This window comes from Leptodactylus fuscus, chromosome 9, assembly GCF_031893055.1.
Source record: "Leptodactylus fuscus isolate aLepFus1 chromosome 9, aLepFus1.hap2, whole genome shotgun sequence".
NCBI classification, from domain to species: domain Eukaryota; kingdom Metazoa; phylum Chordata; class Amphibia; order Anura; family Leptodactylidae; genus Leptodactylus; species Leptodactylus fuscus.
Window position 1 is genome coordinate 9,156,016 of NC_134273.1, and position 18,966 is coordinate 9,174,981.

The following is an 18,966-nucleotide window of genomic DNA, read 5'->3' on the forward strand; positions in this document are numbered from 1 at the left end:
CAGAATAGTGAGCGCAGCTCTGGAGTATACACAGTGACTGCACCAGCAGAATAGTGAGCGCAGCTCTGGAGTATAATACAGGATATGTAATGTAATGTATGTACACAGTGACTGTACCAGCAGAATAGTGAGCGCAGCTCTGCAGTATAATACAGGATAAGTAATGTAATGTATGTGCACAGTGACTGCACCAGCAGAATAGTGAGCGCAGCTCTGGAGTATAATACAGGATAAGTAATGTAATGTATGTACACAGTGACTGTATCAGCAGAATAGTGAGTGCAGCTCTGGAGTATAATACAGGATAAGTAATGTAATGTATGTACACAGTGACTGTACCAGCAGAATAGTGAGTGCAGCTCTGGGGTATAATACAGGATAAGTAATGTAATGTATGTACACAGTGACTGTACCAGCAGAATAGTGAGTGCAGCTCTGGAGTATAATACAGGATAAGTAATGTAATGTATGTACACAGTGACTGTACCAGCAGAATAGTGAGTGCAGCTCTGGGGTATAATACAGGATAAGTAATGTAATGTATGTACACAGTGACTGTACCAGCAGAATAGTGAGCGCAGCTCTGGAGTATAATACAGGATAAGTAATGTAATGTATGTACACAGTGACTGCAGCAGCAGAATAGTGAGCGCAGCTCTGGAGTATAATACAGGATAAGTAATGTAATGTATGTACACAGTGACTGTACTGCAGAATAGTGAGCGCAGCTCTGGAGTATAATACAGGATAAGTAATGTAATGTATGTACATAGTGACTGCACCAGCAGAATAGTGAGCGCAGCTCTGGAGTATAATACAGGATAAGTAATGTAATGTATGTACACAGTGACTGTACCAGCAGAATAGTGAGCGCAGCTCTGGAGTATAATACAGGATAAGTAATGTAATGTATGTACACAGTGACTGTACCAGCAGAATAGTGAGCGCAGCTCTGGAGTATAATACAGGATAAGTAATGTAATGTATGTACACAGTGACTGTACCAGCAGAATAGTGAGCGCAGCTCTGGAGTATAATACAGGATATAACTTAGGATCAGTACAGATGAGTACAGTTTTCTGTTGTGGTATATAATACCCTTAGAGTATAATTGATGATTTGTCTGTACAATATGTAGAGAAATTACAAGTAAGATTGTTTCCTTTTTTGCAGATGCCGTTAATGATCTTCATGATGTGAGATGTGACATACAGATATGGAAATCAAGATTTCTAAATGGAGTGTGATTTGGATTTTTCCTGTATTCGTCATGAAATTGTCAGAAGGTACATATACACCTAATGTAGAATTCCCGCACCAAACTTATTTTCTGGCCTGTTAGAATGGTAGATGGTGTAATTTATAGTGAAGGAAATCTCCTTACCCTTAGAGGACACGTGATATATGATATATGATATTTATGTATTATTTATGTTTGGTCTCATTTCTTTCTGCAGGTTTGGCATCAACTAACGGAGAATTGCTCTTTAGTCCGTCCTCACTTGTACCAGTAGGGACCAACCTGACAATAATCTGTATCACTAAACAGAAGAGTTGCAGGGAGAGAAGTACATTTCTGTTTGAAATAAATCGAGATAAGCGGAACCCCGACTGGCAGAACCAGACGACGGCCATGATTCAGCTGGTTAACATCACAGAAGGTTACCATGTGACTTGTTACCTGGAATGTCATTGGCTGCGGTATGTCATCAACATGACGCAGTTACAGGTGGGATGTAAGTGTTCTGCGTTGCGCTTGTACTTAGTAGGTGTTAGGTCCTCTGCCTGGGCAATGTCATTGAGCGCATTTTGGGGGTCACTTTGGTTGTCATTAATGAAGTGGGGGGCATGTGGCTATCCTTATGGTGATACAGACAGGAAACTGTGGTTGCAGATAGAACAATGGGGGGAGGCTCCTGCTGCAGACATATAACTTACAACCAGCCTCAGGTCTTTGGAAAGGAAGAAGGTGTAATAAGCGGTCTTCAGGTCTGATAGCAGGCAGTATAACCAGGGGCAAAAGGGAGCCCCCAAACCCAGGACCCTTTGGGTCTCACAGGAGTTCTCTTCCCTGTATATGGAGGACAATACATTATAGATGGGGGGCTCGGTACAGATTTTGCACTACAGTGTTATGTTGTGTCTCAATATATTATGTAATGCAGTGTTCTGCTCTGTACAAATATACACAATACACAGGACTCATAATAGGAGACCCCGACCCTGCCCCGACATAGGGAATCACTGACTGTGCATGCAAAAAGAAGGCAGCAGGTTATTCCTTCTACTTACCTATAGGCGGAGTCAAGACGTCTGAGCACAGGTAGCTGCACATGTGACCTCCCAGGGGGCGCCTATGGAGTCAGGGGTGAAGCAGACGCTACTTGTGTCTTGCTCTAACAGAATGTGGATACTTTTTTTGGTAAATTCTGCGTCTCCTGTCACTAGATCCTCCTGACCAGCCGACAAATATTGAATGTCGTTGGGAAGAGTTTTCTACAGAGATGAGATGTAATTGGGACACGGGACGAGCCACGGGATTACCCACTTACTATAAAGTGCATGTACAGAAGTAAGTATCTGTAATATACTGGACAACATATGTCAAATGCAAGATATTTACATGACTTAAAGGGAAAGGGTCGCCTTGATTTTTTTCATTCATTAAAAATCTATGGCTTTTGTAATCCTTGTATTTTATGGGGGAGCATGAGACGTGTCTGTGCCTATATACGTGACATGGAAAGACTGGGAGGTGTCACTGTCTGTGCCTAGAATATGGACATGGAGAGGAAGGACTGCAGTACTATCTGTGCCTGGATCACTTGTATACAGCTTTCATTACAGTAACTAATCCTTATTGTAATAATAATGGACATCCCCTTTAACTTGCTGCCAGGTTAACAATGATCTCTGGGGGTCCGAGCAGCAGGACAGCCTATGACATGTATGATATCTGCTCAGCCGACAGATTGTTCTAGTGATTAGAGAATTCCTGTTACCTTGTAGTCATTATATATATACGGTAATATCTTACACATTGATCTCCCTCCTCTGAATTTCATTTGTCATCTTTATGTCACGATTAGATCTGAGAAGAAGGTAAAAGGAAATGTTCAGCAATAACGGCGAAAAGTTATCAAAGTCATCAGAGAGACAGAAACTTACTAAGAAACAAGAGATCGATCCCAGATGTGATAATAAATATAGAGGCGGAATAGCAGATCAGTATAGTGTGTGCTAGTGAGAGAGATAGCTGGATGGATATGGGATAGATAGATAGATAGATAGATAGATAGATAGATAGATAGATAGATAGATAGATAGATAGATAGATAGGAGATAGATAGATAGATAGATAGATAGATAGGAGATAGATAGATAGATAGATAGATAGATGATAGATAGATAGATAGGAGATAGATAGATAGATAGATAGATAGATAGATAGATAGATAGATAGATAGATAGGAGATAGATAGATAGATAGATAGATAGATAGATAGATAGATAGGAGATGATAGATAGATAGATAGATAGATAGATAGATAGATAGGAGATAGATAGATAGATAGATAGATAGATAGATAGATGATAGATAGATAGATAGATAGATAGATGAGAGAGAGATAGATAGATAGATAGATAGATAGATAGATAGATAGGAGATAGATAGATAGATAGATAGATAGATAGATGATAGATAGATAGATAGATAGATAGATAGATAGATGAGAGAGAGATAGATAGATAGATAGATAGATAGATAGATAGATGATAGATAGATAGATAGATAGATAGATGAGAGAGAGAGAGATAGATAGATAGATAGATAGATAGATAGATAGATAGGAGATAGATAGATATTGTATATACTGTATTGTGGACACATTGTAACCTTATACATTCTGCAGCCTTCATACAGGACAGGACACATACAGAATCACCACTGAGGCCGCTGTCCGTTTCCCGATGAATGTGACTCACAACGAGACGCATCAGATTCAGGTTTTTGCAGAGAACCCATTGAATCAGAGTGGATCGGTGCTTGTACAGTTCCTCCTGGCAGATATAGGTAACTGTGATTTTACAAACATGTTTCATGTTCCCCGACGTCTTTAGATCACTTTCATCTACTTCATGAAACCAGCTGCATTTTTGCCCTCTTTGTTCTTAAACAACATCTGCAGGAGACATGTCAGGGTGGTTGTCATATCCTAGTGCCAGTGGTGTGTATATCATGTAGCTGACATGGGGGCCTTACAGGGAGGGGGCTCGGGCCAAGATCGCTGTATCCCTCTCTATAGACTGTATAAACAAGGGGGTTCAGAATTATACCAACTACTATAGAGGGAAATTAATATATATATAATAATATATATAGTATAATAATTAGTATCATAATGTCACGTGTACTATGTATAAGGTGGGGTCACATGTCCCATATGAATAGAAGGGACATAAACAATGTAGCCACCATTTCATGATGTGAGACCCCTCCTCAGTAATTGTATGGGCTGGGGTTGGGGGCTTCTATGACTATTTATATGGCCTTTCCCCCCACAGTTGTGCCCCTCACCCCGGTGATCAGGACAATTGACATTTCCAATACGAGCCTTACAATTTACATAAACTGGAGGAACCAAATGTCAGAAAAGCGCCATTACTGTGCGGTGGAGTATAAGACCCTGAAGACGCTGAGCTGGGTGTCGGTAGGTAATTCTGTTATCACATGTGCAAGCAGTGTGGGACTATAATATATTATAATGATATAATTCTAGCTAGTTATTGGCACCACTAGGGGGAGCTCACTCTATATGGCTTTATAGAATAGGGGCAGTAGGGTGAGCTCCCCCTAGTGGCAAGTAGAGGAAAGGGCCTGATGGCCATCACATGCTCTGCCTCTAGAGTAAGTGACCACTATACATATAGGTCTATATAGAGGAAGGGGCGGCCACTGTATGGCTATTACCAGGGGGCGCTGTCTGTCATTGCAGGTGTCATCACAATCTCCCCATCTAACAGCGTGGGAATTATCATTTACAGTTGACTTTCTTGGAAAAACCACAGGAGGCCACAGACCCCCATCCCCCGCCCTCGTAAAACAGCCTGGTTCCTAATTGTACTGTATGAAACCTTCTGAGCCATCCTCTCTGTCATCTTCTATGTGGCCACTAGAGGGCACCACCCAGCTAACCAGGGCCTTAAAGGGAAGGTGTCAACAGAAAATTAAAGTTTTAATTTCAAATATTTTTTCATATTTTTAAAAAATTTTCCATGTCACTGAATTTTTTTAAAAAATGTTCTATACCCTGCAATTTTCACTCTGGCCCCTGAGCCTAATAATAGATTGTCAGTGTTCTGGTCTTTGCAGCATTCACCTCATTTATATCACAGACAGTATTACAATAGAAGATAACACCGCTATAGATAACACCACTGATAATAGATGATGTCACAGCTTAGCTCCTCCCCCTTCCGGCACAGAACATGTATCGGCTTGTATTGAGTATGTGAGTCCTGGCCTCTATGCCCTATGCATGTCATGTTAGAAGTAATATTGATTCCCCCCTAGGGGGCGCTATATATGAGCTCTGATGGACGCCCTGTCATCCATTACTCAGGCCGGAGAGGAAATGAACAGAAACAATATGGTGTCAATGAGGAGAATCCGCAGGGTAGACTCTGTGCGAGTGCGGTGCAGAGAGGAGTCTGGGAGAAGATACTGGAGTAAATGGAGCGCCCCCTATCAGATACCAGCCACAGGTAGGTGCCCCAAGTATCCTGTACTGCCACTAGGGGGCTCCGTAATCCCTGACCTCAGATACCACACACAGGTAGGCGCACCAAGTGATGTGTCCTGTACTGCCACTAGGGGGCTCCCTAATCCCTGACCTCAGATACCACCCACAGGTAGGCGCCCCAAATGTCCTGTGCTGCCACTAGGGGGCTCCGTAATTCCTAACCTCAGATACCACCCACAGGTAGGCGCACCAAGTGATGTATCCTGTACTGCCACTAGGGGGCTCCCTAATCCCTGACCTCAGATACCACACACAGGTGGGTTCCCCAAGTGACGAAAAACAAAACAATCTCCGCCCCTTTCTTAGCTATATTGCAATTTCAAAAAAAATTCTCACTTTTTTTTTTCTTGTTCCCTAAAGCTCCTGAAGATATCCCAGATGTGTGGAGGCTTCTTGGTCAGCAACTCCCAGATGGAGCCCAGGAAGTGTCCATCCTTATTGCGGTATAATACACAGGACATACAATTATATGTCAGCACTTATATACATGAATAGGCCGAATCCTGGGGGTCAGGGGGTAACAGGATATAACTAGATGGGTCCTAGGGAAGGATAAGGCTGGTCCGAAAGGAGACGAAGAATGGCCATTTACACAACCACTTTCTGAAGCTGCCTGGGCACAGTATGACATTTGGATAACTGTATGGCAGTATTACTTAGGTCCCATATAACACTGTGCATTATGTAAGCAATGCATCTGTTAGTTACAGTATGGTGGAATTATTTCAGTACTGTATAGTATTATTTACAGTATAGCGGTATTATTTCAGTACTGTACAGTATTAGTTACAGTATGGCGGTATTATTTCAGTACGGTATAGTATTAGTTACAGTATGGCAGTATTATTTCAGTACGGTATAGTATTAGTTACAGTATGGCAGTATTATTTCAGTACTGTATAATAGTTACAGTATGGCAGTATTATTTCAGTGCTGTATAGTATTATCTACAGTACAGCGGTATTATTTCAGTACTGTACAGTATTAGTTACAGTATGGTGGTATTATTTCAGTACTGTATAGTATTAATTACAGTATGGCGGTATTATTGGTGGTATGGTACTATTATTTATAGTGGCAGAGTATAGTGGTATAATTTGGGCTCTGTGCACAGTATAGCAGTATTATTTCTATTACATTTTCTTACGGTAATTTCTTAGATTTTATCCTATTTTGTTACTTTTTTCTTTGTGTCGCAGTCAGATCCCGACGATCCACCACGGAATAATATCTCCAGATATGAAGTGTATTATTATAATGGAGGGGTCCCGACTGGTGTGACGCAGTGCCCTCCCTCTGGGGTGCAGTGTGTCGCTCTGATACCCGGGGGAGTACAGACGGTATTCATCGCTGCTTCTAATCCGTACGGGCTCTCCCCAGAGGCCGACCTCCCGATCCATGAGGAAGATGGTTCTGGTGAGAATATCACGACTACAAGTAGATACCTCTTCCGTCCTATGTTCTAGGGATCCCCAAAGTGAGCAGATCCTGGGGTGCATGGCATGTAACTAAAGTGACGCTATATGGCGCTAAAGGAGGTCTAAATGTAAAAGCTGCTTTGTATATATATATATATATATATATATATATATATATATATATAAAATGTGTTTTCCTCTGACACAAAGCTCCTGCATAGTTACATGACAAAGTGATGGTTATTTGCACCGACCACTAGGGGGAGCTCAGGACACTGTTATGTACAGGGGAGGTTGTAGAACTTCACTGCTGTTTTTGCAGATTTTGGCTGAGTCTGTGCTGATCTCTTCCAGGGCCACAAGAGGTGTCAGTGCGATCTTTATCTCCAACATCAGTGTCAGTAGAATGGCGCCATCCGCCCACCCCTGCGGAGATACTTCGTTGGTACGTTGTGCAGTGGAGCTCGGATACTTGTGATGGGAAACACAGAAACGTATCATGGCGGAAAACTGGGACGGAGCGAAGAAATATCACCATAACAGGTAAAGTATTAGAAGAAATATGGCATTCTGGTAGGAGAAGAGTCAGCAGGTGTGAACGGGGCCTAGAAATAACATGGCATATGAAGCCTCTATGGATGTGCACAACCGTGGCAGTACAATGTGTATGACTGTAGTCTATAGGCACGGTATGGCAGTATTATGTGTATGGCTGTAATATATAGGCACTATATGGCAATATTATGTGTATGACTGTAGTATATAGGCACGGTATGGCAGTATTATGTGTATGGCTGTAGTATATAGGTATGGTATGGTAGTATTATGTGTATCGCTGTGATGTGTAGGCACTGTATGGCAGTATTATGTGTATGACTGTAGTATATAGGCACGGTATGGCAGTATTATGTGTACAACTGTAACTATAGGCAAGGTATGGCAGTATTATGTGTATGGTTGTAATCTATAGGCACTGTATGGCAGTCTTATGTGCAGATATTCTAGGACACTGTGTATATAATGTAATAATGTATGTTTGTTACAGCTGAATTATGTTTCATCCGCACATCAGAATATTTCTTTATCGTTTCTTCTTATTGATTGATGTTCACATTGTGTTTTAGATCAAGTCGCTCCAGGACAGCACATTACTATTTCTCTATATGCGGTATACAGCACTAAAGTCAGCAGGCCCAGCACAGTCTATGGGTACAGCCAAGAATTCAGTGAGTACAGTGACATTTAATATTGTCCTGTGCCGCTATATACACCTCACTATGATGATGTATTGTCCTCTGATATACTGTGCCGCTATATACACCTCACTATGATGATCTATTGTCCTCAGATATACTGTGCCGCCATATACACCTCACTATGATGATGTATTGACCTCTGATATACAATACCACCATATTCTCCTAACTGTGATTATACATTGTATCCTGATATACTGTGCCGCATATACTCCTAACTGTTATTATACATGGTCTTCTGATATACTGGGGTGCCATATGCTCATCTCTATGATGATTTTGGCAGTATATGGCGGTATATGTGATATATTTTTCCCTCACATACCATGTTCTCTCTGAGCTCCCATCTGAATTCCCGCACCCCTGTGATGATATCACTTTCGGCTGTATACATAATAAATCTGACATCATTCTACCACCATCCCCTACAGAACCCAGGTCCGGTCCGGGATCTATAAGGGTCGTCTCCTCCTCATTGAACTCAAGGCTTATAGAATGGGGTGAGATCCCTCTGTGTGACAGACAAGGATTCATCACTGGGTATACGGTGTATATAACGCAATACCCAAATGAGTCAAATTTCATGTACGGTAAGTGATTATACAGGTGTATTCTCTAACCTGAGCACTAGGTGGCAGTGTCTGCAAGCTGAGAAATTAGGAATGTGATGCTATAGGAGCCCCATATAGTCAGGTGTAAATACGTATTACGTATACGGCTGTAATATGCAGGATGTGTATGGCAGTATTATGTGCAGCTGTAATATACAGGTTGTGTATGGCAGTATTATGTGCAGCTGTAATATACAGGCTCTGTATGGTAGTATTATGTACGGCTGTAATATACAGGCTGTATATGGCAGTATTATGTAGGTCTATAATATGCAGGTTCTGTATGGCAGTATTATGTAAGTCTGTAATATGTAGGCTTTATATGGTAGTATTATGTATGGCTGTAATATATAGGTTCTGTATGGTAGTATTATGTACGGCTATAATATACAGGCTCTGTATGGCTATATTATGTATACAGCTGTAATATACAGGTTGTGTATGGCAGTATTATGTGCAGCTGTAATATACAGGCTCTGTATGGTAGTATTATGTACGGCTGTAATATACAGGCTGTATATGGCAGTATTATGTAGGTCTATAATATGCAGGTTCTGTATGGCAGTATTATGTAAGTCTGTAATATGTAGGCTTTGTATGGTAGTATTATGTATGGCTGTAATATATAGGTTCTGTACGGTAGTATTATGTACGGCTATAATATACAGGCTCTGTATGGCTATATTATGTATACAGCTGTAATATACAGGTGCTGTATAGCAGTATTATATGTATGGCTATAATATACAGTCTCTGTATAGCAGTATTATATGTATGGCTATAATATACAGGCTCTGTATAGCAGTATTATATGTATGGCTATAATATACAGGTGCTGTATAGCAGTATTATATGTATGGCTATAATATACAGGCTCTGTATAGCAGTATTATATGTATGGCTATAATATACAGGCTCTGTATAGCAGTATTATATGTATGGCTATAATATACAGGCTCTGTATAGCAGTATTATATGTATGGCTATAATATACAGGCTCTGTATAGCAGTATTATATGTATGGCTATAATATACAGGTGCTGTATAGCAGTATTATATGTATGGCTATAATATGTAGGCTTTGCATGGCAGTATTACGTAGAGCTAGTTGTTATTTTCTTGATATTCCATTATTTTGATGATATTTGCGCACATTCCACACTGTTTTGCGCAGTCTGATCCCGCAGTCATGTGATACTCCTCCCGGTAACCTACAGATGGGGGATACAGCGTGGAATAACACCAGATTGCAGAATCTGACTACACAGGGATTTGTTTTGTAGTCTGTTACCGTGGAGACGTTAATATATTCTTATACAATGTATCATACAATGGAGCAGATTTACAGGATTGTTACAATCTGAGGGTTTCCTTGCGATCCCGCAGACGGGTCACACAATGTTATATTATTCCCTTCTCTCTCCAGAAGTCCCCGGATCCACAAGACGTTTCCTGTTTGATAAATGTAATCCGGAGGCGCAGTATTCTGTGTGTATTTCTGCGTCCACCAGGGCCGGAGAGGGGCCGGCCAGTCACTGCACTAACTTTCACCAAGGTACGAACAAGTGCCCCGTATACCCAATCCCACCCGTGTGGGGCCCATACACAGAGAAGTGGCGCCATCCTACGTTCATAGCGATAGTATCGGAGTGAGTTAACCCCTTTGTGGCCTGGACATGACATAAGTTTACGTTACGGTGTTATGTGATCATATACGATGTTACATTTACGTTGCGATGTCACACGCCGTTGTTCATTTATGTCAATCACAACTTAACAGGGACATTATTTTTTTTTAGATCAGAGTCTCAGCAGCTACGTGGGCCTCCTGGTGGCCATGGCTTTCGGAGTCATCGTTGTGTCGACGATGATTTTGACGTTATCAAGAATACGGAAAAGGTATAAAAACCTGTCGCTTCTGCTCTGATGACATCATCAGCCCAAAGAGTGCAAGTATATTGTTGTAGACTTCGCTGTACATGTGAGCAGGCCTTTAAGAGGAGCAAAAAATGTAACTGTGAGGCCCAAACCAGTGTCTGGTCAGCAGGGGGCGCCAGTGTCGCCTTTCCTGGGCTGTGACATTCATGGGTTAGGTGACCTGATGAAGGTTTTGCATTGACGTCAGTAAAAAACACATTGTGTGGGTGAAGGGTTAACACCGCGAAACTCGTCAGACATAGGCAGGAAAAATTCAAGATTTTAAACCCTGATTTCTATCATTTTGGGCGTCATCACGTTGAAGGTCGTATCTGGTGATGAATGACAGGTCGGTTCCCATACACTGATGGAGCAGAGCTGCAGTGTAAAGTATAGGGGAGGAAGAGCAGAGCAACCTCAGACTGACATAGTATTTGTAAGTCTGTAACTAGAGATTAAAGGGGAACCCCAGACGTCAGAAAATCTAAAGGGTTATTAAAGGGAAGGTGTCACCAGGACATGACTGATAAAAAAACAAATTTCTGTTGCCCCTGCAGAGGTCATTGTGTAAAGGGGGAGGAGATAATCTGTGAAATCCTCTATTGTGATTGGTGGATTGTGTCTATACATGACGTGCTGTAAGTGAGGGGACTGCTGCAAAGAAAGATCCTGCAGTCTCAGCATACATGGCCTAGTGGACAAAGCCAGAACTGCAGGATTTTTTAAAAAAATAAATAAATACTTTAACAACATGAATAATTTCTCTCCATTTTAGGGTGAAAAAAGCTTTGACCCTATTGTTACCCAAATGTCTACATGAAGAGTACCCGCACATAGAGAGGAGCGCCGCAGTGAAGTCTCTGCAGGTAACAGAGGACTACAGTGCACACGTGCAGACAGTGAGGGGGCGATCACTCTTGTCCTCCTGTCACTGTCATGGCCACGTTAGGGATCTATGTTATATGGCTCCATCTATACCCTGCTATAGGCCCCAACTGTGCTCACCTAGGCAGTGTATGGCGGCACATGGGGGGACTAATAGAAGAAACCTATACAGACTTTTTCTGGATTCAGATCTTGAATGTTTCCCTAAATAGGGGGTCACATTTAGAAACCCCATTGTCATATTCAGGTTAGTCATCTTTTGGCCAAAGTGGAGAGTGCTTAGAAAGAGCGTCTCCTGCCCTGGAGGACCTGTCAGCCTATTGATGTGAATGGAACATATGTAATGCTTCATTTTCCCTGTGGGGGCGCTGTAGGGAAATTAAATACCTCCGTCCAGATTTCCTCACAGGTTACAGCCGATTGCTAATGGTCTCAGCAGGGAACACTTTGGACAAATTTGATGATCACAAAGTAGAAAGTGGCCCTTACAGAGGGCCCTTCACCACCTTCATCCTCCACCAATTACATCTCATTCTTTATGAGTCCCGGATCCAATAACTAATACATTTTTTCTTTAGCCCACACCGTTCCTGAGCAATAATTTTTGTTGATATATATAGGTTAGTCTCTATTGCCAGGTGGGTGGTGCCAGACCTTCTTCACCAGTCTAGGACCGCCCACCTGACAGTAGGGAGCCTAATTAACATATTGGATGCTGAAACTAACAGCACCAATTGCTCAGGAACGGTGGGGGCTAGAGAAAAAATTCCAACTGGGCCGGAACCATTGAAGCGACCCCTATTGAAGGATTCGAAGAGTTGTAGTTGGTGGATGGAGGTGGTGAATGGTCCCTTTAATATCTGTGGTCACATTGTATATATTTTGCATATTCCATGTTTCTATTGTATACTTTATTACCCTTCTATGATACTCACCAGGAGAACGAGGAGGGTCCGGGGCCTTTTTTAGGTCTGTTGTCAAGTGACCCAGAAACTGTGGAGATCGAAGAACTGCCGAAGGAAGTGACAAGTCCCCCGATGACGCCAACAAGTCCTGCCCAAGAAACCCAGAGCGATGTGTCGGAGGAGGAGTCTGAAATCGCCCCCGCCAATATTGAGGTGGAGGAGCACACCTCGGGGTACAGGCCGCAGATTACAAATGGCTCTTCTCAGAGGCGAAATTCCTACTGTGGTCCCGAGCACATGTTGGATCTGCAGAGGATCGCCTTGGGATCGGGAATGCCGTGGATCCCAACCAACAACCTGGTCTCATCGACCATCACAAATGATGTTTTTCAGATGAACTTGAGGGTCACAAATGGTACAGATCTGGATGATGATCCCCCACTGGCGACCACCGGCCTTACACTGCAAAGTCTATGGGACAGTCAGACGTTCATAGAAGGGCTTGTTATACCGGGTGGTCCTGGTGACCCGGTGATCTCTACTCCAAGTCTCCTTGAGGATCACCATGACACAAAGTCTTATTTCCCCCAGATTTTCTCCGGAGGATTATAGCCGTGTCCTCTGATTCTCCCCCTGGACTGGAGGACTTGGTATGGTCCATCTAAAACTCAAGATCTTGTATGGATTCTATTATGGCTGCTGAATGGAGATTGTATCACACGCGACCTCGTGGGTTGTATGTGGTCCGCCCTAGGTTGTGCTCCTTGTAGGTCGGCAAACTTGAAAATTTGGGAAAATTGGAAATTTTTCTATTAAAAAAGTTGGCCTGAGGACCAGCCTGGTATTCTGTGCCTCCAGTGGTATTTTTATGGCCACCAACCTAGTCCATATGGTGAAAGGATTCCAATATGGCGGCATCAAGGAGGGGCCCTTCTTTAGAGTCTTAAAGGGGTTCTCCAAGATTTCAAGTGCTTGACTATTTTCTTCCAAAAACAGCGCCACATCAGCTTACAGGTTGTGTCTGGCATTGCAGAAATGGATGGGGTTGAGCTGCAATACCACAACCAACCTATCCACAAGGGTGGCGCTGTTTTTGCACAAAAGCAATCATGTTTTACTAACTTCTTTACCCCCATGTACAAAACATCTCCCAAAAACCTGAGCTGCTGGAGTGTGGGATGGCAAAACCTAGAACCAAAATATCGGAACCCAAATGATAGCACCCAGTGGGTATAAAGGTCTGCGCCAAGGGCCGAGCGGCCGCCATCATTGTGGGTAGTCCGCACTACACGTGCTCTTTATTAATGAGCGCCGGCAGGAAACGACATGTAAATATGCAAGTGAAAACGAATGTTTTGTGGTCGCCGGCGCCGATGATCTGGGAACAGAACGCTGCGCGGCTCTTATATAAACGTCTTAATTTAGTGACTTGCCCTGGGCAGGACAGGAAGGAAGCGGTTCACCTTACAAGATGCTGAGACAATAGAACGTGGAGCCGCGCAGTAGTAGCGCCATTCACTGCAGTCACTATAGGGCCGGGGCCCTGCAAAACTGCAAGAGCAGGTTACAAGAAGCCGACCAAAAACCGCCGGTGACCGTGAGAACGGGCCGAACATTACTAGAACTGACCCAAGGGTGGCGTTACATCTGACTAACCGCACAAACTGCGTAAAGGGTCCGCCGCCGTTATAAAACCCTATTGGGTCATCATGTAATGCCTCAGTTCACCTGTGGTGGCGCTGCAGATGAATCAAACACTTGCCATTTGGTGACTCTATAGATGGCAGATGATCGCTGAGGTCTGGGATCGGCTTCATGGCATCGATTCTGGGGGTTCACCCTAGAAAATAGACCATAGTACCCCTCAAATTTGGGTGTCTTCTGCTGTACCATTATTACTAGTGACTGGGCCCACTGGAGCATCCTCTGGTCTACACTGCTCAAGGCATTGTCTATGATTTCAAAAACAGCGCCACACCTGTCTACAGGTTGTGTGTGGTATTACAACTTCACTTGACTGTGGCTGAGGTGCAATAACTCGCACAACCCGACCTATGTGGTTGTGTATCTGGAAAAAGCCGCCATGTTCTTCTAAGCTTGGACAATCCCTTTAATGCTGAGGGACTCTTCTAACAAATAAAAGGGACTGTCCATGAAAATAACCCATTTAAAGGGATAGTTTTTGTTTTATTAACCCTTCATCATTGTATTCCGCATTCTCTAATGTAGTGCTACACCTCTGCTTGCTGTCAGTGAATGGGACCTGGTTACATCCAAAAGCCGAATAATTCACAGCTGAGTGTTTGTTACAATTGCATCCAGTGCAGAGATCACTTGAGCTTCATCCATCTCTGTCAGGTTTATTGCAACGAATCAACCTGAGAATCAGACATCTTAGCCGTCAGAGGCTCCGGCTCATCTCAATACAATTGCAGCAAACCCTCAGCTGTGACAAGCCATTGACCCTGCACCGATTCTGGATGGGAACAAGAAACACAGAACTTGGTGAGGAACTGAAACACTGAACAGAAATCTAAAGGAGAAGCCGGTTAGGATGCGAATATTCCTGTATTTGTACCCAAAACGGTCATTGAGCAGCGTGTGTAGTCTGTAGCCATGAAGACACATAGGTCTGCGCAGGAGCTGTATACACAAAGCGGTAGGGTGTATTTTATTAGTCTATTTGCAAAGCGGATACATAGTTGTTGTTTTAGATGCATTGGTGATTGTCGGTTGCAAAAGTTTAGGCGCCCCTTAATGCGTAGTTTTCCTTTAATAGCTCTATCTCCTGCCTGCAAAGCTGCTCAACTCACTGCCAGATCAGGTTACATAGAAGCCTATGGAGGGAGAAAGAGGAAACAGACACGGGGACACGCTGCGACATGAAATAAGATTTCTAGCACTTATATAGAAATTTTTAGAGCAGGACTGAAGCTTCTTGGGCTCACCTTCCAACAATCCCTAGGAAATAGATTACAGCACCCTTAAAATTTTGGAGCATTGTTGTGCTACCGCCTGGACCCACTATCCCCTGATATTCTGGTGGGTCAGTCTGACACAGAACTTAGATGGGAATAAAGCTCCGAGGACATGTTACGATAATCTGTGTCTTTCTGCTTCTCGCCTCCTCCTCTCCATAGACTTCTATGAACTGCAGTCTGTCTACAATGAAGACGGATTTGGCAATGAATTGGGCAGTTTAGCAGGCAGGAGAGGAGCTGATAAGAGATTGAGGCATTTTCTCTGATAATTTTTTACATCCACCCAGCTATTGTTTGCACACGTTCTCTGAGGCTGACAGGTTCTCACCTCTTCCCATCCCCCACGTTTCAGTACCCCTTCACACATCTCAGATTCTTGACCTTGTTGTTCCTCACCTTGAAACATTTCCTCTTTTGCTTATGGGGCCGTAAACAGCTGCAAAAAAAAGTGACACCACAACCTGCCATCTATTCCTCCAGGGCGCCGCAACACGTCCAAGAACTGCAACCCGAACAGGAACAAGCAGCGCTATTAACCCCTTAAGGGTCTGAGTGAATGAGAGAAACAATTACATCTGATAATCCAGAAGGTCTGATCATCCGACTCCTCGTTGCAGTACGAAACTGCATCAAAAAGTGGAATTTCACAATATCATAAGCAGAGAGAACCAGCGAGGATCTAGAACAGGGGTAGGGAACCTTTGGCTCTCCAGCTGCTGTGAAACTACAACTCCCAGCATGCTCCATTCACTTCCATGGGAGTTCCCAGAACAGCAGAGCAAGTATGCATGCTGGGAGTTGTAGCTTTGCAACAGCTGGAGAGCCGTACGTTCCCTACCCCTGATCTAGAATATCTAATAATCTGGAAGCGATCAGGTCAAGTACAAGCAGCTCACGACTGCTCCACCCAAATGTAACCTCCTGTGCAAGGAACGTGTCCAGAGATGGGCTGACCCAGTAAGTCCAACTTTAAGGCCTAATGGGGGAAAAAATTGAACGTAAAACTACTGTCACCAAACTACAGAGTAGAGTTTTGGTGAATACTATGCGCTGCAGTGTCAGCCTGTCTCCCTTGTCTACTGTTTGTGATAGGTTGAAGGTGTGAAGGTGAATATTCTAGAATACACTGGAGCTTTTGCACGCAGCATTCACAGATAGTACACACATGTAGTATGAGCCAGGGGAGAGCAGTGGGAAGTTGAATCTTCTAGAATACACTGGAGCTTCTGCACACAACAAGCACAGATAGTATACACAGGGAATATGAGCCAGGAGAGAGCAGTGTGAAGGTGAATATTCTAGAATACACTGGAGCTTCTGCACACAACAAGCACAGATAGTATACACAGGGAATATGAGCCAGGAGAGAGCAGTGTGAAGGTGAATCTTCTAGAATACACTGGAGCTTCTGCACACAACAAGCACAGATAGTATACACAGGGAATATGAGCCAGGAGAGAGCAGTGTGAAGGTGAATATTCTAGAATACACTGGAGCTTCTGCACACAACAAGCACAGATAGTATACACAGGGAATATGAGCCAGGAGAGAGCAGTGTGAAGGTGAATATTCTAGAATACACTGGAGCTTCTGCACACAACAAGCACAGATAGTATACACAGGGAATATGAGCCAGGAGAGAGCAGTGTGAAGGTGAATATTCTAGAATACACTGGAGCTTCTGCACACAGCTCGCACAGATAGTACACACATGTAGTATGAGCCAGGGGAGAGCAGTGTGAAGTTGAATCTTCTGGAATACACTGGAGCTTCTGCACACAACAAGCACAGATAGTATACACAGGGAATATGAGCCAGGGGAGAGTACTGTGAAGTTGACTCTTATAGAATACACCGGAGCTCCTGCACACAGCACTCACAGATAGTATACACAGGTAGTATGAGAACCTCAGTGCTCTCCTGGTCCTGCTGGACTCTCTGCATGCAAGGTTGGTAAAGACTAGAGTGTATGTGGCACTCAGGGGGTTTAGGTCATATGACTCAGATGCAGGGGATGCTGAATAGTAGCGTTTAGTAAATGCAATCATTTCCTGCCATTTATATGTGAGACCCTGACCCAAGGCAGAGACCCCAACTCAGGTGTGTTATGTATTAAACTCACCATCAGCCATTAATGTAAAATATAATGTGTCTAATATTGGGGGGTTAATTTGACAAAAAATATGATAAAAAAAAATCAATGTACCTGTATAAACAGATAACAGTATAGGTTCCATTAATATCAGGAAATGCACTTTAAGGAATTTTCTGCTTTTCAACAATTTTAGAGTTTTTGGTAAGACTTGGTGCTCAGCTGGAGACAAACACATGTCCTGGTGAGAGAGGAGGAGACTTGTACAAGACTTGTGGTTTGTAGGCTGGGTATGACTCCGACTCTCAGCTCTGCTCCTACCAAGAGCCAAGACATTACTGCAGCTTCTATGTCTCCAGTGTGGATGAAGACGTATGTGGGGTACGAGACAACAGGTGAGCGCCTTGTGTGACCGGGACATCACATGTGTACAGAGACCAAGAGACAGGTAAGAAGCTGCAGTCCTGCTCTCCAGACATCGCGTCATATAGTGCACATCACATCCACATGGCTTCTATAGAAATATCTAAGGACTGGATCATGGACAGGGATCACTTATATCCACTAAATATCTATAGTGTACAGGAAGACTATAGATCATATAGACTGCTGATAGGACATAGATAGATAGATAGATAGATAGATAGATAGATAGATAGATAGATAGATAGATAGATAGATAGGAGATAGATAGATAGATAGATAGATAGATAGATATGGGATAGATAGGTAGAGAGATAGATAGATAGATAGATAGATAGATAGATAGATAGATAGATATGGGATAGATAGATAGATAGATAGGAGATAGATAGATAGATAGATAGATAGATAGATAGATAGATAGATAGATAGGAGATAGATAGATAGATAGATAGATAGATAGATAGATAGATATGGGATAGATAGATAGATAGATAGATAGGAGATAGATAGATAGATAGATAGATAGATATGGGATAGATAGATAGATAGATAGATAGATAGATAGATAGATATGGGATAGATAGATAGATAGATAGATAGATAGATAGGAGATAGATAGATAGATAGATAGATAGATAGATAGGAGATAGATAGATAGATATGGGATAGAT

At 42.8% G+C, this 18,966-nt stretch overlaps 1 protein-coding gene across 1 annotated transcript; it reads left to right on the forward strand.

The window, feature by feature from the left end:
• The first annotated feature begins 1,216 nt into the window (after nt 1-1,216).
• IL23R (interleukin 23 receptor) lies at nt 1,217-13,408 on the forward strand. The gene is made up of 15 exons (XM_075287247.1): nt 1,217-1,286; nt 1,458-1,736; nt 2,449-2,572; nt 3,915-4,075; nt 4,567-4,712; nt 5,625-5,766; nt 6,165-6,247; nt 7,004-7,220; nt 7,577-7,765; nt 8,347-8,448; nt 8,910-9,068; nt 10,516-10,644; nt 10,889-10,988; nt 11,782-11,872; nt 12,830-13,408. Exons 1-15 carry the CDS (start codon nt 1,217-1,219, stop codon nt 13,406-13,408), a joined length of 2,571 nt encoding a protein of 856 aa, XP_075143348.1.
• Nucleotides 13,409-18,966: the final 5,558 nt, after the last annotated feature.